The 21,463-nt window shown below is 39.3% G+C and overlaps 2 protein-coding genes across 5 annotated transcripts in view; both read left to right on the top strand.

The window, feature by feature from the left end:
- Window positions 1-10,353, top strand: part of PDPK1 (3-phosphoinositide dependent protein kinase 1) — a 75,997-nt gene extending 65,644 nt beyond the window's left edge. For both annotated transcript variants that reach the window (XM_069107626.1, XM_069107633.1), the window contains 3 exons: window positions 1,165-1,222; window positions 2,728-2,880; window positions 4,073-10,353. In XM_069107626.1, coding sequence (XP_068963727.1) covers window positions 1,165-1,222; window positions 2,728-2,880; window positions 4,073-4,186 — 325 coding nt within the window. In that variant the 3' untranslated portion in view covers window positions 4,187-10,353. The remainder of the gene's footprint in view (window positions 1-1,164; window positions 1,223-2,727; window positions 2,881-4,072) is intronic.
- A 542-nt stretch (window positions 10,354-10,895) lies between these two features.
- The window catches only part of KCTD5 (potassium channel tetramerization domain containing 5), a 140,097-nt gene continuing 129,529 nt past the window's right edge, over window positions 10,896-21,463 (top strand). The window contains exon 1 of one of the 3 annotated variants that reach the window (XM_069107466.1): window positions 10,896-11,350. In XM_069107466.1, the coding sequence (XP_068963567.1) occupies window positions 11,093-11,350 (258 nt within the window). In that variant the 5' untranslated portion in view covers window positions 10,896-11,092. The remainder of the gene's footprint in view (window positions 11,351-21,463) is intronic. The other 2 variants (XM_069107456.1, XM_069107476.1) reach the window with 2 other exon arrangements.

The raw sequence follows: 21,463 nt of genomic DNA, 5'->3' as shown, positions 1-21,463 counted from the left end.
TGCTGAGTGTCCGAGCCCAGGATTTGATCTCCAGGTCGTCCCAACACTGGAGCCGGTGCTCTTACTCGCTGAGCCACCTGGCTGCCCCTAAGCAATTGGGGTTAAGTAACTTGCTCAAGGTTACACGGCCAGGTGTTTCTGGGTGGGTGCTAAGTGTCTGAGCCCGGGATTCGATCTCCAGGTCTTCTCAACACTGGAGCTGGTGCTCTTACTCGATGTGCTACCTGGCCACCCCTCTCCTAGGTGGTTTAATACTCACGTTTATTTCTCGTTTTTTACTCTGTTGACTTATCTTCTCATGCTTTTAAGTTTTTGACTAAATTATGTTTTTCTTAATATTTTTTTCGTGGTTTTAGCATCTTCCCTTTATATTCCCCTGACTGTCACTCAGTCCCAGGCTGGACTGCAGTGCTGTGTCAGCCTCTTTCCATTTAGAGAATTAACTTTTCTTTCTTTTTAAAAAATTTTTGTTTTTTGGAGGGTAGTTGGGATTAAGTGACTTGCCCTACCTGTCTGCCCCGCCCCATTACTTTAGATGTTTGTGATCTCAAAGTGTAACTTGGATTTCATACTGAGTCCTAAATTCAGGGTTTGAAAGATAAGTCAAGGATGGCATTTTCCATTGTGAAGTCTGTCCAGGATATCTTCTTACTGTTGAGTGAAATTTTTAAGATCATTGGGACATAGTTTTAGAGTTGGAAATGACTTTAGATGGCCTCTTGTCTAACCCTCTTGTTTTATAGATGAGGAAGCTGAGGCTTAGAGAGGTGAAATCTCTGCTCATGATATAGGTGATTCATTTATAGTTTTTTTTAGTAGGGTTATGAAGAATAAACATGTATAAATATTTTCCCCAGTATTTTAATGAGGAAAAAATTGTATTTCTTAAGTTTAAGGTGATGCTTTTATTGCCTTTGTGGGGCTGTTAGCCCTCCTTAAAGTTTAGATAAAGAACTTCTGTCAAGGAGTTGATTTTATTTTTGGAATTGTATTTTGAGTTTACTTATACTATTCACAGGAGATGAGAGCTTGAACAATCTAAATCTCATTAGCAATATAATAGGATGAAAAATGTCTATTTAGGAGAAATGTGCAGAATTTCTGTAGATTTCCATCTGATTTCACTGACAGAAGTATCTCATTTTCATTTTCTTTTCATAATAGGCACCAATTTGTAGAAAATAACTTAATACTAAAAATGGGTCCAGTAGATAAACGAAAGGTAAGTGAAATTCATTTTGATAACCTAGTTGTAGACTATTATGTTTTCAAATGGTATTTCTAAGAAGATAAATGTTTTCTTTTGCATCTTGAATTTAAAAAATATATAAAAAGCTGTCCTTTCCAAATATTCTATAGTTTATAGGCCTGTGAAGTAGTTAGTATAATTATTAATATTTTCGGGGAGGCTAGGTGGCACAGGGAATAGAGCACTGGTCCTGGAGTCAGGAGGACCTGAGTTCAAATCTGGCCTCAGCTGCTTAACACAAAACTAGCTGTGTGACCTTGGGCAAGTCAGTTAATTCCAATTGCCCTACCTTCTCCTCTCCAAAAAAAACAAAAAAAAAATTATGAATGTTCCCATTTTACAGATGAGTTAAATGGGACTCAGAAGGTTGAATTGACTTATTAAAGGTCACATAGCTTTTAAATAGCCATCTCAGTCTCCAGTCACCTGACTTCTAAGTGGAAGGCTCTTTTCATGCTTCTCACATTCCATATAGTTCCCATATTATCTGGAGTTAATAATTATCCCAGTTTAGCCACTGAGGGAGGTTGTATCAAGTAGAAGACCAAAAGAGTACTATGTATATTGTCTGATGAAGGCAGTAGCAAAATTCATGCCAGGCTCCATGGCACTAACTCTCAGGCCAGTACTCTTTATTGTGTGTACTTGCCTGATTTCCCCCAGCTAAGATTTCCCTTCAACTTAAGAGGGGCTTGTGGTGTTCCAGCAGGCATTCTTAATGTTCTAGATTTTTTTTTCTTTTCCAAGGAGTTAAGCCAGTAAGTAAAATTTTTTAAATTGAATATTCTCTTTTGCATAGATATAAATTTTGTTAAAACAGCTTTGAAGTCCATGTCTGAGAAGTGAAAAGTTCACAAATTTTCATCAGTTTGCCTGCTTCTAGTTTGCTGCATCTATCAGTGTTATTACCGCACCTTCCCTTGTTTATTATTTCTGTTTGTAGCCCGAAACAGCAAATCTCAACTAATAGAAACATAGCCTATGGATAAAAAGACATTCATTTGTAAAGAATCTCCTTTACTCTGGGAAGGAAGGAAAAAAAAGACTGTGGGATGAGGACCTGATTGGAGGAGCTCTCTAACTTCTTTCAATAATTGGAATTTGTGCTAACTTAAATGGATATAGAAAATTTTGACTTTGCCTGCCTCTTCATCTGTGTATTCCAATCTGTGTAATGGAAATAGAATATCCCAGAGTCAAGTGCATTGGAAGCACATGGATATGATAAATGAAGGGAGAATTATATTCCAGAACCCATCTTGGAAGTGCTTGGCTTTTTCTTCTTCCCTATATGAAGTTGAGGTTGGGGAAATTGAAGAGACTTGGCTTGGTCACACAGGTGAATGGGACCTATTTGCCTAATTACAGGTATAAGTTGGTTCTAGGAACCTTAATGGGCAGTCATAGAAACGATACTTCATAAATAACTTTGGCTCTTCACTTTGGAAAACATGGGTTTTTATGTTTATTTGTATCAGGGCTTATTTGCACGTCGTCGTCAGTTACTCCTTACAGAAGGACCACATCTGTATTATGTGGATCCTGTCAACAAAGTCCTAAAAGGAGAAATTCCCTGGTCACAAGAACTTCGGCCAGAAGCCAAGAATTTTAAAACCTTTTTTGTTCACACGGTAGGTGTTCTTCCTCAGCTCTTTCATTTGCTTTGTAAAGTTAAAGGATTTTACTCTTTTCCTTTATACTTTCTAATGACAATAATAATAATAATGATAACAGCCACTATTTTTGTAAGTGTTAGTAGTTTATAAAGCACTTTCTTTCCAATAACCCTGTTATGCAGGCCCAAGTATCACTATTTTCCTTAAATACTTGAAAAGAAATTGTGATTTCATCAGTGTAAGAACCTTTTGTATTGATGCAGATGGTATGTCCTTAAGGCCTGATTCTTATGAGTAGCTGTGACCAACCTTCTCATGATGAGCATCTTTACAAACTTAGGCTGGTCCTCAGATAATTCATTTTCTATGACCATCTCCATGTTTGAAGCCTTTCTGGTTCCATTAACATAGCCTTTGAAAACTCAGGGTTACCCTCTGTCCCACACTGACTGAGCCATTAGAATAGAGCTTTTGGGGGTGGATTCCTGTTTTATAGATCAAGAAATCGAGGCTTCGAGTGGTTTCATGACTTGACCATAGTCTCACAGCTAATAAGTATTAGAGCCAGAACTTAAATCACATTTTTCTAACTCCAAGTTTTCTTTAATCCTGTATCATGCTGTCTTGCATGATTGGCTGCACTAAACTGGAACGACCAAAAAGAGAATCTTGCTAAGTAAACATTTTTCTTACGCTGCCCTCTCACCTTCCACCACAGGTCAGACTCATTTAAAATAACTATTTTGAGGACTCAGTTCTACCTGGTTTCTTATAATTCTACTCAGGAATTAACTCTGTCTGTTTTCAAATGTGTATTTTTCTTTTTTTTCCTTCCATTTTCAAACAATATTTTGTTTTTAATTTTTATTGGCACCTTTTGTTTTTATTCTAGTGATTTTCATTTGTCTCAGTGAGCCTTCTTTTGTTACAAAAAAAGTTAAGACCAACTGACACAGTGACCACTTCTGATGACATAAGCAACATTATTTACAACTAGTCCCTTAGTTCCTTAAAGAAAGTAAAGAGGATAATTCTCCCTTTCTTCTCTAAGACCATGATATTACCTGGTATTTTTCAAGTGGCAATGTCTTTTTAAAGAAGCCACTATCTAATGTTTACATTATGTGTGAATTTTGTTATCTTATTTTGACATTGTTGTTTTGGTGTGCAGTTTTGTGGAAATCATTAAATTCTGATCTCCTTGTAGCCTAACAGGACATATTACCTGATGGACCCAAGTGGGAATGCTCATAAGTGGTGCAAAAAGATACATGAAGTTTGGAGGCACAGATACCAGAACCATCCGAATGCTGCTGTCTAGGAAAACTCATCCCAAACTGGCCTGGCTTCTGCCTGTTGCTCCATGGTTCAGCATATGGGCTCGGCAGCACATTCGAAGGACCTTCCCATGCCACCTGTTAGCCATCTCAAGGGGAAATCATATGTCTGATATATTGCAGTTTTTTATTTAAAAAGGAAAAAAAAAAGACAAAAAAAATGACAAAAAACCAACAACAAACATAAATGGAATTCAGGGTCGCTTTGCTTGTTCTTTGTGCTTCCGTTGAGGCTTCCACATGCATATCGTTGCAGTGAAGATCTTGCTTTGGTGCCCTTCAGCTCAATTTCTGCTGCAAACTAGTGGATAGACCTTGCATTACCACCTTCACTTAAGATAAATTGAAACTGGTCTACATGCACACACCCAAAATCATGTACCAGTCCTGTGTGTGTGTAAATGGGACAGGGATTATTTCTGTGATTTTGTTTCCCCCTTCTCTCCTTGCCAAGACCCCATCTAGATTATCATTGAACTCTATTTCATCAGGGAGCTTTTAAATGCCTCTGCTGAGGTCTTGCCATCGTCTCTGTGGGTTTGTTTTATTTTATTTTATTTTCCTGTTTATGCTTTATTATTTTTTTTGGGGGGGGGGGTATATGGCAATTGCGGTCAGGTCGGTTTTACCCTTTTCCATAATCTAGTTCTGGTTGCAGGATTTCCGTGGTACTTATTATAATTATGTGAGTGCACCAGATATATGCTTGGCAGACTTCATGTTGTGAAGAATATGGTGTAGGTTTTAAGTAAGAAAATGCTGAACATGGCACTGAAATTTTATAAAATTAAAATTACTGGTTCCTGAGGGTTACATAAAATTTTTAAGTAAATGCTTTGAAATCCATAATCAAGGGGCCGTACAGGTAGCAGCATGCTTTTAATGAATACTAACTGAAAATGAACTAGTTAGTAACAAATTTTTAGTAATTGATGTAGGAAATATATTCCTGACATTTTTAGATGAATTCAGGTTTTTCCTTTCTCCAAGGTGTGCACATATACTACCCTCATGAATGTTGCTACCTGCTTTTAGTGGATATATAAAGATGAATGAGAAGAATGCTATCAGAACTGTTTTAATGGGTCTTGGTGTAGTGAAATGTACAATTCTTCCTGTTCATTAGTTGATGGAAATCTAATGTACCCTTCCTGAGAATAATTTTTAAAACATTTAAATGTGCTTGGGCACTTTACTAATTGATTAGTGGAGGAGCAGAGATGAAACTTTTGATACTGAAGAAGAAAGTACGGTACTTTTTGTCTCATCATCATTATTATTGAAGGGTCATATGTCACATGAATCCTTTTTATGTTAAATTGTGGTTGAACATTTCTTGTAACATAGCAGAGAGCTATTAACTTTACATTTAACCTTTCTCTAAATTTGTTCTCTAGCCATTCTGCTGGGCCATCTGGCTCCTACAAAGAACAGGGCTTTGCCTGGAGATAAGTGTTACTCATAATTACATTAAAAAGGGGTAAAAATACCATACTTAATCACCTCTTACTGATAAATTAGTGTTTTTTCTTAACTCCTCTTCTACTTGCCTTTTTTTTCCTTTTTGACACTTTTTTTCTTTAAAGGGGAAGAGTCCTGTTATTGGATAAGTGTTTTTAATTTCCAGATCATTGTTAATTCAGTTATTTTATTCATGAATAAGTAAGCAAAAGTCCTGATAATCTCTCAGGCCTAAGATGTTTTCTTAATCTTCCCAGATATGTTCCTGGGGTACAATTATGAGGGGTACATGGTTAGTCTCTGTGAGGGCTTTAATACTGCTGCAGGGAGATTTCCTTATATTATCTCCTTTATAGACCCAAGGGTGATAAGAAACTTTTCAGTTTTTCCTTCAGTGTAATATTCAGTAAGTATCATTAATATATTAATTCAGTTGGAAGACTCTCCCTGTCTCCCAAAAAGTCATCCATCAGTCTCAGACATAGTGTGCCATATTGGATCCAGATTTAGAAAAGCTTCTTTCTTCTTCTTGCCCCAATTAAGTGGTATGAGATGATTTTTCTTATCTCCTCTAATGTGGTAACATAGATTTTTCAAAGTTGCATTCTCTTTCATGAACCAGGGTCTTGTTAGCTATGTTCGTTTGGTTATTCTTAAATTAGATTGATGCAAAGAGGTTTAGGTAGTGTAATAGGTAGTAGAACACTTCATGGTACTAATGATTTCTAGTTGGGCATGGAACTCAATTCAGTGTTGGAGCAGCAAGGAGGACCAAATAATGTAGAGAGGTTTATGGCTCATGTGGGACCCCAGAGAGTGGGGGCTTTGTAAAGTCTTTCTGTACACTGGTATCAGTTGTAGTGCCTTTAATTGTACATCTAAAGGGATTTTAAGAAGTTAAATCAAGCATTTGTAGCATAGGTTCAAATTGTATTTTTCTTACTTCCTAAACCCTGCAAAAGGGTTTTTTATGTTATTTTATTACCAAAAGATGACACAAACATTACCATTGTAGAACATTTTCCCTTTAGGATTATTTCCCTCTGATTTGATTTAAATTGCATATATTGGAAAGTTCTCCAAAGCATTTATAGAACTCCTCACTTTTTTTTTTTGTTTATGCAATTTTTGAAACTGCATCAAATCTAAGGATACCAAACTGCATTTGCCAACACGTCTTTCATGGGCCATTTGTTTCAGGAGCAATGGACACATCCGATGTATGGCCACTAACAAGGGCATTTTTTGTAGTTGTCTTGGAGAAGAGACATTTTCTTTTTTGGACTATTCCCCTTCCAAGTGGTCATGCCACTACCTCTTAGGCCTTAATAACAATATTCACTTTTAAATTCTAAAACCAGATGGGGATGTTATATTAGCTTTTGCAAATACTGAAATTATTTTGCCATTATCTAGAGCTACTGATACTACTGTGAGCTAACTCTCGTTAGGTAAGTTTTTTTGTTGCCTACACAAAAGTCCATCCTTTAGAAAACATGCTTTTTATTTTCTTACCCCTTTCTTATTCATATCAGATTTATTCTAAGTCTATCCCTATAACCCTGGCGTTTAGGTGCCTTTCATTATATTTAAGATCATATATATGTATGTGTGTATGTGTGTATGTATGTGTATGTATATGTCATCTGGGGAGGAGAGAAGAAGGGAACTATTACCCTGTTATTTAATCCAACCAAAACACCTTTAACTTAATGACAGATAGAATGGTAGCACTAACCAAGAGGTTCTGAGAGGTACAGAGAGCTCACAACAACTTCTCACTCTCTGATTTTGGTCTTTGTTAGTTAGCATGGGTAAGAAAAAGAGTGGACCTGAGAACCATAATAATTATCTCTTCAGAAAGCCTACTGTGCCTTGACTTTCTCACCTGGATGCAGAGGTCGTTTTATTGCTTCTTATAGGTCTGTAGGCAGTGAGTGTTCCCATTTGGACCATGAAGCTACAAAACCCAGTATGGGCAAGGGCATTCCAAAAGATATTTCAATGTAGTTTTACCAATTTTAGTGTGTAAGGAGAACTTTTCTCATATTCTTAATTCATATGCCCTGTTGCCACTGCCCCAAAACTCTTCCTTCAAGACCCTGGTAGAGAGAAGAGGCTCCCAATATGAAACAAAGACCCTGTTTGTACAGACAAATTGCCATTCAGATAGATGGTCTGTTTTTCACTGGAAACTTGTAGCATTATTTACTCTAAAGTATTATTTGGTATAAGTTTAGGTTCTTTTGGAACCTCCCTTAGTGTAGGGATTTAGTTCCTGAAATACGAAAGGAACTTGTTTTAAGGCATTTTCTCATAGAAGGCAGTCTCATGACAACATTATAGTAAGGTCCTGCTTCAGGACTGTGCTCTTTATTGTCTTTTACCTGATATCTACTTCATTTGGCACGTGTAGCTCATAGTTCCACATACTGAACATTTTTGTTCAGTACTGTGGCCTATGAAAAGCTTATTGTCTCTGAAATAAATGCAATGAAAAGCTATCTGTCCCAAAGAATGAATTTGAATGACTTCTCACCCTCCCTATAAAAGCTTTAGGCTGATACCTTGTCATGAATGCAGTCAACCTTCAAATTCTCCCCCAAACCATTAAAAAAAAAATTACTCAAGGAATCTGGTTACGTTTCCAGATTATGTATGCATTTGGCTCCACCATGGACACTTGGCTGCTAAGTGCTCCATGTCATGTTTCAGAGACCACGTATGTTGTAGCCACAATGTTTAGCTGCAATGTTTAGTGCCTGTTAGCTGCAAGAGCATTATTGTAGAGCTCTCATATTACCACTTTTTTGGTAGATCATAGATTGTTCATAGATAATTTATTACAAATTATAGAAACTCCAAAATATCCACTGGGTTATTTGGAACCAGTAGAAGGGCCTTAATAGATAGTTAAAAAAACAAATTCACAACTGTAGGTAGGTTGATGGTTGGCTCTTTAAAGTGTGTATTTATCTAGTCCCTTAGGTTTCAGTTCCACCTTGTCTTTGAGGTCCAACAAACATGATGGAATAGTATATTGATTGTATTTGGCCCTCAAAAAGGGTTGTCCAAATGAATAATTCAGGGAAATAATGGAGTACAGATGTATTTTTCATCCCTTCTGCAACAATTCTAGGCAGGCTTCACAGCTCTGCAAAAGACCAAATCATCTCTCTCTGGTTTTTTTCTTGATTTCTCCACATCACTCTAGTAAGGGCGTTAAGGAGGAGGTTCTATCATTCCAGATGAAAAGCATGCAAGCCAGATTTCCTTAGGAGCCATGCTCAACACCACTTTTTAATTTAACGGAGGTATGGGTCTTAAGCCCTTTCTCTGTAGATGATTGCACTACCTTGGAGTTTCCCTCACATCCCTGGCTGGTCCCCAGAATGATGAGGGAACCCACAGATACAACTTCAAATGGAGTGGGAGATTTATTAGGTGTAGAGAGTTTGCTGAAGGTACTATGCTTTATGAATGCTCTACACATGTCTCCATTTTATTTTCTTTCATACCCAAACTCAGAAATGAATTGATGATTGCTCAGTTGGGTGTGGTTTTTATCTCTTTCTCGGCATATGTGGTGAATGTGTAAGTAATCATTTTGTCTTTAGGCAAATATTTTCTAATCAAGCTCTGGGTCACTCTGAAATTTCCTGATAATAGTGGCTTTGTGGCCCGGGTTTGCATATGTGAGTGTGTGCATGCATACATACATAAACATGTATGTATACATGTATCTGCATCTACACACATACATATATGTAATGCTGCCTTTGGAGAACTCTCCTAGGTAAGTAACTATCCTTATGGCAAAGAGCAGTTTTGAGTTCAGAGAGAAGCCACGGGGAGCTGGAAACAGAACACCCAGGCGTACCTCTTTATCTTCCCCCATAACTTCTTCAGTCTGTGAAGAAACTCCAAACTGTATGCACAGTGGACTATTTATAAAAAGAAAACATTTTTTTAGCTGTGTAAACCACCCTGTAATCCAATCTCTATGTCTGAATGACTATGAATGTGGGTTCTTACTGTTGAAAAAGCCTCCATGATTACGTCCTAAGTTTGATTGGATGTTGGCCAAATGTACTAAATTGTGGCAGTATTTAGAACTGCTGTAGCTGTCTTTTAACAACATAAAATTAGGAAGTTGAATGCATTTTGATAGTATGTTAGCTGTCTTTCAGGTTGGTGGCAGTTAGAACGTGTAATATTCTCTACCTGGTTTGTAGCTGTAACTGATGTACAGGCAAAGCAAAAAAATAAAGAACTTATGAAAACAGAAGCAAATAATGCAATGATATTAGGATATACACTTTTGTATTTTTATTCTTATATAAGGTTATTTGCTGGCTACTGTTGGCCTCTAGTTCAGTCTGTTATTTAAATTCTAATATATGAATTATTTGGATTGAATTTCATGTTCGGGGCCACCTTGTTGTATGTATTGATGTACAGCCTTGAATGTGAATAATTATTGTAAACTATATTTTACAACTTTTTTTCTGGTTTTATTATATAAATTTTCTATTTGGTCAATGATTTAATCATATCTCATAATTTAATGAATCTGTTTATTCTCTTTCCAGATATTTGTGCTTTAGATGTAGTTACTGAATGATGAATTTTTCACATATGCTCGATAGTCTTGTAATAAAAAAAAGCATGTAGGGCTCTGGGTGTACAATGTCTTGGCTCTTTTTTAAAAATTCCCATCCTAGGACCTTGCCTTTCATCACAGAAAACTGAATTCACCGAGTTGTGTTTCTTTTAAGAGATAGCACGGTGTTGAGTCCTTATTTGTAAGTGAAAAAAAGCCTTCACTCTAGGTTTGACACTAGCTGTGGGAGACCTTTGAGCCCCCCTAAGATGGGAATAATACTTGGCACCGCCTATTTCGAGGAGCTGTGTCGAGGAAAAGCGCTGTAGAAATGTGAGCTATAATGCTAAGTCACAGAAGGGGCCAAAATGCCAGTTTCTGGAGGAAGAGGCTTTTGTTTTCAGTCTAGGACCCACGTGGGTCCTCAAGGGTCTGGGCTGGAATCCCAGCCCTCGTTGGCTTCACTCCGCGAGGAAGACCGCGGCGCCGGGGCGAGTTCACAAAAACCGTGGCCCAGTGAGGTGGGGAGGCGAAGCTGGCGCCGTTCCCCGACTTCCTCCTCGATATCTCCAGCAGGCGGCCACCTTTCAGGAGGAGCACTTCCGGCACCCGAGGGCGAAGGAGGGGGTGGGGAACCAATTTAAAGAGCTGCTTCCGTTTTGGAGGATCGTCAGGGCTGTACTTCCGTCGGCGGGACCCTTTTGAAGGGTGGACTTGCCCAGCGGGAGAGTGCCCAGCGGATGGTATTAAGGGCCGGACGCTTCCGGCCCCAGAAAGCCTAGTCGCCCCGAGCAGAGTGTAGGGCCCGGTCAGAGGGGCTCAGATCATGGCGGAGAATCACTGCGAGCTGCTCCCGGCTCCTGGCGCCGCCGCGCTCGGGGTGGGGCCGGGGGGTGGCTTATGTCGACGCTGTGGTTCTGGGCTTGCGCCCCTCGGGGAGCGGGCTGCCGGCGGCGGTTCCAAGTGGGTCCGGCTCAACGTGGGCGGCACCTACTTCCTCACCACCCGGCAGACGCTGTGCCGGGACCCGAAATCCTTCCTGTACCGCCTGTGCCAGGCAGATCCGGACTTGGACTCAGACAAGGTGAGAGGCCCGCCGGGCGCCACGCGCCCCCTCCCGGGCCCCTGCTGCCGGGTCCCGGGGCGGAGCATCTCCCCTCCCCCAACTCAAGCTGAGCAGACCCTGGCCTTCCTCGACCCGCACGGTCGGGTCCTGAGGCTGAACTGTTCCCCTTCCCCATTGTCTTATACCTGGACCGAGACACCGCATCGATCCCGCTCCTTCCTGACACTCCACCCGTCCCCAGGTGGAGAAGACCCTGGCTTCTCTTTTGTCTTGCGGTCACTCCAGGGCTTCCCCTCCCTTCTCCCTCAGCTCTTTCTCCAGACTGAGGAGACCTGAGTCCTTCTGACTCTAACCTGTACTCAGGCTTAGGGTAAGACCCCGTTTTCTTTTCTTTATACTGTTTCCATGCCCTGACTAAGTAGATTCCCTCAGCTGCACAACATTCTGGTTCTGTCTATAGACTGAGACCCTGGGCTCCCTTTATTTCCATCCCTGACCTCTTGGTGAAGGTCTCCCAACCCCCCACCCCCAACCTTCCTCAGACTAAGGAAGCCCTGGGATCCTAACATAATTGTAGCTCAATCCCATTCCCACCCCACTCCTGTCCCAGGCTGAGGAGACCCTGGGGTCCCCCCGCCCATACTCCGTCTTACTCCATCCCGCAGACCTGGGATCACCCCAGTATTCCCTTTTTTCAAGCTGATGAGCCCCAGGGATCTCTCCTTATCCATTTCCATCTTTAGTCTGAGACTTTTTCCATTTCTGGTTCCTGAACCCAGGGGACCCTCCACCCCCACTCTCCCTTTAAAATTTCCCTTTAAAGTGCCTTCTCTTTTACCCTGGTTTGAAGATAATTCTGGTGTCCCATAAACCCTACTCTCTTGTTTTGAGGGACCCACCATTCCTCTCCACAAACAGGAAATCCTGGTATCTCTCTTGACTATTTTCCCCTCCTTAAGTTGAATAGACCTTCATATGACTTACCTTATAAGGGACCTTGGAGTCCCCCTCCCTTTTAGTACTGAGACCCCAATGTTCAATTTAGAAGACCTTGCTATTTGCAGTCTCATTTCTCCCTATTATGGGGCTGACCGGATGTCCCTAGCCATTTGGCGCCTGACTTGATTCCTCCTTTCACCAAAACCTTTCTCCAACCCCTGCAATCCAGCTGAGAGGGCTTGGCAAGACCTTCCCTTAGATTCCCCCCCCCCCCCCCCATACTCCTCTTCCTTCTATAAGTGATGCTCTTTTATTCTTTGGGAAGTGCCAGTGAGTTTATATTCTCAAGTTTTCACGCCGTTTTTGTCTTTGTTAACTGAGTAACTTGCTTTGTTTTGTCTTCTAAGAGTCTTTCCTGGTGATTTTTTTTTTTTTTGGAAGTAGTGGTGGGGTGGGGTTCAGCCTACATTCTCTTTAATTGTATAATTATTTATTGTCTCTGGAAACTAAATAGATACATAGATAGATTCATAGATACATAGACCTTGTCTGATGTACTTAATTGATTTCACAGAAGCATGACATTGAGCAAAAGGGGACAGCGAGTGCTATAGAAACAAGTTTTCTATATAGTATTTATTTTGACTTGCTTTTTTTTTTCTTTAATGTGATTTTTCTGAAAGAGGTTTTTATCTTGCTAAGACACCCTTTCATGGTGTTATGAAGGATCAGGAACTAAGTCCAAGCCCTCTTCAGTCTGTCCTTTAATTTAAAACATTTGTTGTTTTTCACTGGTCTGAAAAGGATTGTGGATTGTTCACTTAGGTAACCTGCCCTTCATTAATTTAATGCTTAGATTATTGCATATGGCAGTAAAATGTTTCTTAACTGCTAGTCTGCTTCAGATTTTACGTTGTACAAAAACTGTACTGCGCCAGATGCTTAATTCTTAAAAACCTACAAATTTTTTCTATTTCCTAGGATTTGCTACTGGTTCTCTCTTTCACCCTGATTTTTGATTCCCATTCTTGAATTATGGAGTAATGTGCTACTAACCTGCAGTATAGTCTGGGCTAGAAAACAAAAACTATTTAACTTTTACCTTTTCCTGATTTCTTGCCTAAAACATCATAAGAGATAATCAAGCTTTTCTTTGAACACTTCTAATAATGGGAGTATTAGAGAGAAAGAGACACAGAGAGAGTGTGAGTGAGTGGGGGGGGGTCACTACCTCACAAAGTAACCCATTCAATTTCTGGACAGCAGTAATTATTAGGAGTTTATAACACTGCGCTCTACAGCAGTCATTTATTTGCTTATGGTAGGAGTTGTCCACATTGGAATTCTTTAACAAAAAAGTATGTATCTGGAAGAAGTAACAAATTTATCCTTTGGAGGCACTGTGAGAATTGAAGCTTAGAGAAAGGTTGGTCAGGACAGTAATTTTTACCAGCCTATCCTTAGTTGGCAGACTTTATAGGAGTTAACTGATGTTTCTGTTTTCCTTGTGTATTTAACACATTGGGTTTATTATGCTTTTGAGAGAGGCAGACAGACAAACAGAGCCTACTGACAGAGTTTAGTACTTTGGATTTGTGGTCTCATTGATGTGGGTATTCCTAATGGTGCATATTACAACCCATCCATACCTTATTGCCCAGATTTTTGTCCATTTCCTCCTGTAAATCCACCAAAGGGGATCCCTTGAACATATTGAGGGCCTTCTTCCATATCTTGTGAGATTGCCTGGATGCCAGTGGAGCACCTTTCTGTCATTTGCAAGATTATAAAGATATAATCTGCTATAGAATAACGTCTGTGAAAACTTGCCTGTTCTCTTCTTCATCAAGATTTTTAGAGTTGGGAAAGTAGGGCTATTGATATTAAAAAAAAGTGATATCCCCCTACCTTTCATGAATGTTGAGACTCAGTCTCCCATTTCCCTCACTTCAAACACTTCTTCCTAGTATAGTCCAAATGCTTTTGCTGTCTCTTTTCTTTATTCTATTATTTCTTTCATGTAGTACATGGGGAATTGTGGTGTTAGTGGCTGGATATGGTGCTAGTGAGTGAAAAAAGAATTTGAATTGAAATTGAAAAATTGAATTGAAAATCTATATAGACTATTTAAATTTTTTCTTTGCTGCCCTCCCTCCAACTTCACCTTTATTCTAAGGATGATTTAGTTTAACTGGGTTCCTCCTGGGAATGAAATAAAGGTGAAAAATATTGATTGCTTATAATCAAGAAGTTTCTATATTAAGGGGAACAGGCATACAGAAGTTCTATAATAAATTAGAAAATGTTTAAGTGTGTAAGAAAGGTCCAATGGAGTAATTTAAGTGATTTAAAGGGGAAGGATCCCTTCTAGCTTGACAGGATTAGAGAAAGCCTCATGAAGGAGCTGATACCTGAGCTGGGGCTTGAAGGACGGGAAAAATGTAGAAAAGTATTTTAAAAGATGTGAGAGAGGATGGGCAGGGTGATATCTGAGAACTGTGAGTATTCCAAATTGGTTGGAGATTAGGCGGAGTCAAGGGAGAATTCACCTTGAAATCAAGTAGGAAAAGCAGGTTGGAGCTAGCTTCCAGGCTTGAATGCTGATTTGTTTTTTGTTTGGTGTAGGCTTCTGAGAGTTTTTTAGATGGTTTTTGAGGTCAAATATCTGTGCTTTAGAAAGATTACTTTGTCAGTGTGGGGTTAGAGAGGAGAGAGTCTAGTGTCAGAGAGACCAATAAGGAAGTTATAGTATTCACAAATGCATGTTTAAATACCTTAATTTGCTATTTGGATTGCATGACCAGAAGATTTTTGGTGCCCTGCAGACCTTTTGAGAAATTTGGCCAGAAAATTCTTAGCATGGGAATGAGCCTACTGTCAAAAATTGAAAATCTTTGTCTGTATCATATAAGCCCTTTTCTCCACCAGTAGAACTCAATTTTTGTAAACTTAAACTTGTTTTCAACAGGAATTATGGCTGGTTTAGCTCTACTTTTGGAAATGGCATCATATAAGAGGACATTTAACCACATGATAGAATTTGGCTTATTTTATCAGTAAAATTTCAGTTTATACCTACTTGTATTTTAACTTACTCAAGGTGATACTTAGTGGCCTTAGGCTTAGATTTCTGCTGCTGCTTTATTGTTATGTAGTTAACCAAAAACTTAAATCACATTTCTTCATCAGGAGGCTATGCAGCCGTGGCCATATTCAGCAGTGCACTAATCTATGCAGACTGCTTAAGTTTGAGCTCATACAGAGAGCCAGTTCATCTTACTTTTACTATGTCTTATGATGGTACTACTTTTTAAAAATGTATGCTTTACTGTAATGGGAGGCCAATTTCAGTAAATGGGTGGAAATTATAGGCAGTTGAAATAACCTTAGGTTACTGGGACTCAAAAGAATTAAATTCTAGCCTCATCCATGCCATTAACTCCTCTGACCTGGGGCACCCCCTCTTCCTCTCTTTGAGCCTCAATTTCTCCATCTGTAAAATGATTGGTCTAGATGATTTCTAAGATCCCATCTAACTCTGACATATAATTCTAAACTTTGACTAAATCATCATCTCCTTTGTGTCAAGTACTATGCTAATATTGGAAATACAGTGAATGATATAATCCCTACTTGCACGGGGTTTTCAGAATATAAATCTCTTTCAGAGTGATTTCTCATTGTTCATTTAAGCATATTTGGATTCTAGCTAATATAGCTAAAAATGAATGTGTAGCAGATGATAATAGCTCTTGATTCCTAATAAAGTAGTTAATATTAAATTAGTGTTAGCTTTACTCATAGCTAATATAATTGACTTAGGTTAATTCATGTACTGATATAGATGGAAGATCTTCAAATCAAGGCTGAATGACCCCTTGCTGGGTATATTGAGATGATTCCTTGTTGGAGGTGGTTTGAATAGGAGGTAGTCACAAAGGTTCTTTATAACTCTGGAGTTCTCTGTGTCAAATAATAGCACCTTTTATCAAAAGTCCTCAGTACATTTTCTTATTTCTCTTAGCTGTTTTCTTTTAGCAGAGTGAAAAGAGTTTACTGAGATCTCATTTGGCCAGACAGACATTGCTAGCATTTATATATGGCTTGAAGGTTTGCAAAGTACTTTACAAATATCTCATTTTATCCTTACAACTCTTGAAGTTCAGTGCTATTATTATTACCCCCATTTTACTTTTGAGGAAACTGTAGTAGACAGAGATGAAATGACTTGGCCCAGGGTCACACAGCTAGTAAGTGTCTCAGGGTGGATTTTAACTCTGGTTTTTCTGCCTACAGATCCAGGGCTCTAATCATTGTGCCGCTTAATAGTAAGTCATGGATTTCTTATTGATCTAGATGAGTACAATGTCTTTGTGTATGGGGGAGAGGAGTATCTCTCAGTGATATGAGAATGAATAAATAGATATTTAAAATTCTCTTTGTATAATTTTCACAATTGAGATCAGGTAGAGACAACCTTTTGTACATCTTCACATCTTCTTGGGTTTGAATCTTGGGAATCGGAAAGGTAGGCCATTTTCTGTTGCTCATGAAGCAGATTGTTTATTAAAGGTCTGTGATATAGGTAGCATTGCCCTAGGGATGATTCTTGATAATAATTCAAATTCTATGATCCTATGAATTCCAGAGTACCATATTAACTATCTAAAAATAATATAGTATGCACCAAGCATGTATGTGTATATGTGCATGTATGAATATATACATACAAACACATACAGTGAGGAGATAGAAGAAGATTAAGTGGGCTTAAGAAGGAATGCTTATTAGAGCTAGATGCAGCTAGGTGGATTCATTAGATAGAGAGCTATGTCAGGAAGAACAGAGTTCGAGTCCACCCTCAGAAGCTTACTAGCTGTGTGACCCAGGGCAAGTTGTTTAACCTCTGTCTGCCTCAATTTCTTCATCTGTAAAATGAGGATAATACCGTGTTTCCCCGATAATAAGACACTGTCTTATTAATTTTTTGGAAAGAAAAACACCAGAGGGCTTATTTTCAGGGGAGGGCTTATTTTAATGAACATTGACAGCAATTTTAATAAACAGGTAAATGTGAACAAAAAAATGTACCTTTATTCAATAAGCAAATCACTGGGGAAGAACAGGATGACGCGCTCACTGCTGCAGCTCTGATTGGATGCAGCTCGGAGCGCGGCGTGCGTTTCACGGGGGGGGGGGCACGGTGCATACAGAGGGTACCGTAATGTAGCGTGTAGCGCAGGGGATCACCTTCACTACAGTATCAATCTCAATAGGGCTTATTTTCGGGGGAGGGCTTATTTTAGAGGAATCTTACACAGCAAGGGGAGGGCTTATTTTCGGGATAGGTCTTATTATCGGGGAAACACAGTAGCACCTACCTCCCAGAAATTTTGTGAGGATTAAATGAGACAAAATTTGTCAAGTGACTAGTACCTAGCAGGTACTTTCCAAATAACACTTCTTCCCTTTCTTCTAGAGCAGGGCTTCTTAAATTTTTTCCACTCATGACCCCTTCAACGCTTCTTAAACTGAGGGTCACCACCCTATGACTATTTTGAGGACTTTTTTTTTCCAGCGTTAAGGCTTATGGAACATTATAGCTAGAAGAGACCTTACAGATTGTCTAATCTGACTCCCTTATTTTATAGACAAAGCAACTGAGACCCAGAGAGAGACACAAGTAGTGACAGAACCTTAAAGTAGATTTCTTGACTTCTAGTCATGTTTTTTCTATTGTTCATTTAAGAGGTTGGTAAATCTCAGGTGAGGAAGGACATAAATGAGGGTTTGGAAGCAGGCAGTAGCAAGTTGTATGCAGGAGATACCAATTAAGGACGACTTTGTTTACAATGTTCCTTCCTCTGGACAAAGAATTCTTAACTTTTTTCTGTGACGTGGCCCCTTTTGGCAGTCTGGTGCCTATCTCTTCTAAGATTATCATTTTAAAATGCGTGAAATAATGTACCTCAGATTAGAAAGGAAAATGATTCCTGAAATCTATTATCAGATGTTAAAAAAAAAGTTCATAAACCCCTAGATTAAGAAATTTCTCTAGATCAAAATGCCTCCCACTTAGATTTGGGGGGAGCGAGAATTAAGGTTTATATCCAAATAACTGATGCAAAGCAGGATATATAAGTGCAAAAAAGAAAAAAAAAAAGATCAAGCCAGAGCACTCAGAAATTTGAGAAGGGAGCAGTCACTCAGATGAGAGAATCAAGAAAATCTTCCTGGAAGTGCCCCTGGAGTTGAGCCTTGAAAGAAGAGAAAGGGATTTAGCCAGTAGACTAATTGCAAGGAAATGGAGTGAGCCTATAAAAGTTGCAGGATTAGAATGGGAGATTCAAGTAGTTCATTCTGGCTAGAACATTAAGTTGTAATGGCAATTGATATTTCTAATGTTCTTTAATGGTTACAAGTTCCTCTTCTCACCACTACCATGTAGGCAGTGCAAGCAGTAGTAGCCCCATTTGGCAGTTGAGGAAATGGTGCTTCTGAAAGGTTGTGACTGGTATATGTTCTCATAAATTAGTAATTGCCAGAGGCAGGATTTGAACTTGGGCCTCTCTGAGTCCTAATTCAGTGCTCTGTTCTATTATACAGTACCTCCTTCCATGATGAATAGGTAGTGGAAGAAAAGGCAGCAGGGATAGGTTGATATCAGGTTGTGAAGGAACTTGAATTCCAGTTTGAGAATTAAATCTTTGGGGAAGCCACTGAAAATTTCTGAGGGGCAGTTGGTGTGGTCAGAGCCAATCATTAGGATTTTTGATGAGGGAATGAATTGTGGACTGGAAAGGAAAGACTTTGGAGGGAGCTGGGAGTTTAAAAAAAAAAAAGATAAGATTACTTTCAAAATGGGAAAAATTTTCAGACAAAACCCACTCTGGGGAGAATAAACTTCCATAACCCAGAGTAGCCCAAAGAGAACTTGGCATTTGAACAAGGCCATTGTGATTGCTTTGATGCTGCAGATGTGAAGGCACCACATGGAACGCTGAAGGGTGGGGAATATGCTGGTTCCTCTAGCCAGATATCGATTGTAATTCATTACATCAACATTAACCCAGAACCCCTTCAGAGTAGAAACTTCTAAATAACTTAAGGCCACACTGGAAAAGAGCTCTTAAGGAAGAAGAAAGAACAATTTGTTGCTGCGAAATAGGAGAGTGATGTGTGCTAAAATGCTAGAGGAATTGGAAGCGGGAAGGAAGGCCATTTGGATATTTTAGTAATCTTGGCAAAGTAGAGGAACATAGTTATAGTGAAAGTTAAAAGGAGAGGATGAATGAGCATTTATCCAGATCGTGAGAGAGAGGGAAAAGTCAAAGATGAGGGAGTTTTCAGTCATCTGAGACACTGGTGGTTATCAATTGGAGAGAAGTTAGGTGGAAGGTCAGGTTTTGGGGAAAAGTTCAGTTCAGTTTTTGATAATATTTAATTACAAATGTTGGGCAGGGATTTCTAGCTGATTGTGGAATCCACTAAAGCTGTCCACTAAGTCATTGGAAATACAGAACTGGCTATCTGGGGAGAACATGGGGACTGGTTACTTAGTCTTATGCTCTAACACAAGGACTGAGTACATATGAAGTACTCAGTAAATGCCTGCTTGCTTTATTTTGGTTATTATCCAGTGTATGCTGAAGCACTTCGCTTAGCGACTCTGCTTTCATCAGACATTTTCATCAGCCTTTTGCCTGCTGAGCACTGTGTTAGCTCTGGAGAAAATGCAAAGTTTAGGTAAGATACAGTTTTTGGCTTCATGGAGCTTATCAGCCTGGTGTGACATAATGTACAGACATCATTATAAAAAAACACATTAAATGTTCATATGACTTATTTGTGCCCAACCTGTGGTAGAGCCTTCTGAGCTTGTATTGGTCTGATCAGCCGCAGTTGGACACACTGTACCTTGACCCTAATATAATGGTGCCATTTTGGTCCTCTTTGAGCAGGAGAGACAACAGTAACAAACCAACAACATATTATGTAAGTATGTCAGAGAGTAACATGTGCTATGTGATTTCCATGGGGAAGGTGATTATTAACCAGTGCAGTTTTAAGAAGGCTTCTTTAGGAGATGGCCATTTGAAATGAGCTATTTTTAATGAATCCTAGGTATGGAGCATAAATGGACACTGTAACATGTTGTGGAGATGGAGGGAGACCTTTGTCGTTGGTCTGCATTGGGCTAGTTAAGGTCAATTTTCATCAATCTGGTATACTGGTGCTAGGGTAAGCGTTGGAGTTTGAGTCTGAAGATTTATATTAAATATGTATATAGAGATTTAGAAGTATAGGTTGCTTGTGGGAAATGACATAGGATTTTCAATAACCTTCAAGAATCTCTTTCTTGCTATTTCTATTTCTTCATGTAGTACATGGGGAATTGTGGTGTTAGGGGCTGAATATGGTGTTAGTGAGTGAAAAAAGAATTTGAATTAGAAATCTATATAGACTTTTACATTTTTTCTTTGTCAGACTAGCTGTCAGGAGGACAGGGGACTGCTTTCTGCTCTTTTTTTTTTCTTTTTGGAGGAGGGAGGGCAGGGCAATTGGGGTTAAGTGACTTGCCCAAGGTCACATGGCTAGTTTTGTGTTGTCTGAGGTTGGATTTGAACTCAGGTCCTCCTGACTCCAGGGCTGGTGCTCTTTTCACTGTGCCACCTAGCAGCCCCCCTGCTCTTTTTAAGACTTTCTTTTTTTGGGGGAAGGGCAGAGTCTTTAAACATTAGAGTCTAACCAAAGATGGAAGACTGACCAGGCTGCAGTCAGAAGTTATATAAAGGATTTGACATAGATCCAAAGCCATGCCTAGGACTGTGAGTGACAAATACAACTAATTCTTCCAACTCCTTTATTTGCATCAACAAGAAGAATATGCAAACTATACTATTTAGCTGTAACTTTTGATTTCTAGAAAATCAACACCTATATAGATCAGAATCTCTAGTAGTATTTCTACTTGGTTATTGAACAAGGAGCTTACAATTCGAGTACCAGTAGTTAAGTTAATATTTATAGATGGTCAGATAACCATTTGATTCTCAGCATTCTCTGCCCCATTTTCTGGCATACTATGTAGGACAGAAGAGGTATGATCCGAGACCTAAAAGCCTGAGGGGCTTAACTCCCTTTTCCAACCTTGTCCTGTCCCCAGCTTGCCATGCTCCCCCCTTCCCCCAT

Source organism: Petaurus breviceps, unplaced genomic scaffold (assembly GCF_028583685.1).
Source record: "Petaurus breviceps papuanus isolate PSGF00001 unplaced genomic scaffold, PetGlider_PUasm1.0 138, whole genome shotgun sequence".
Classification (NCBI taxonomy): Eukaryota; Metazoa; Chordata; class Mammalia; order Diprotodontia; family Petauridae; genus Petaurus; species Petaurus breviceps.
This window is presented reverse-complemented; position numbering and strand designations above follow the sequence as displayed.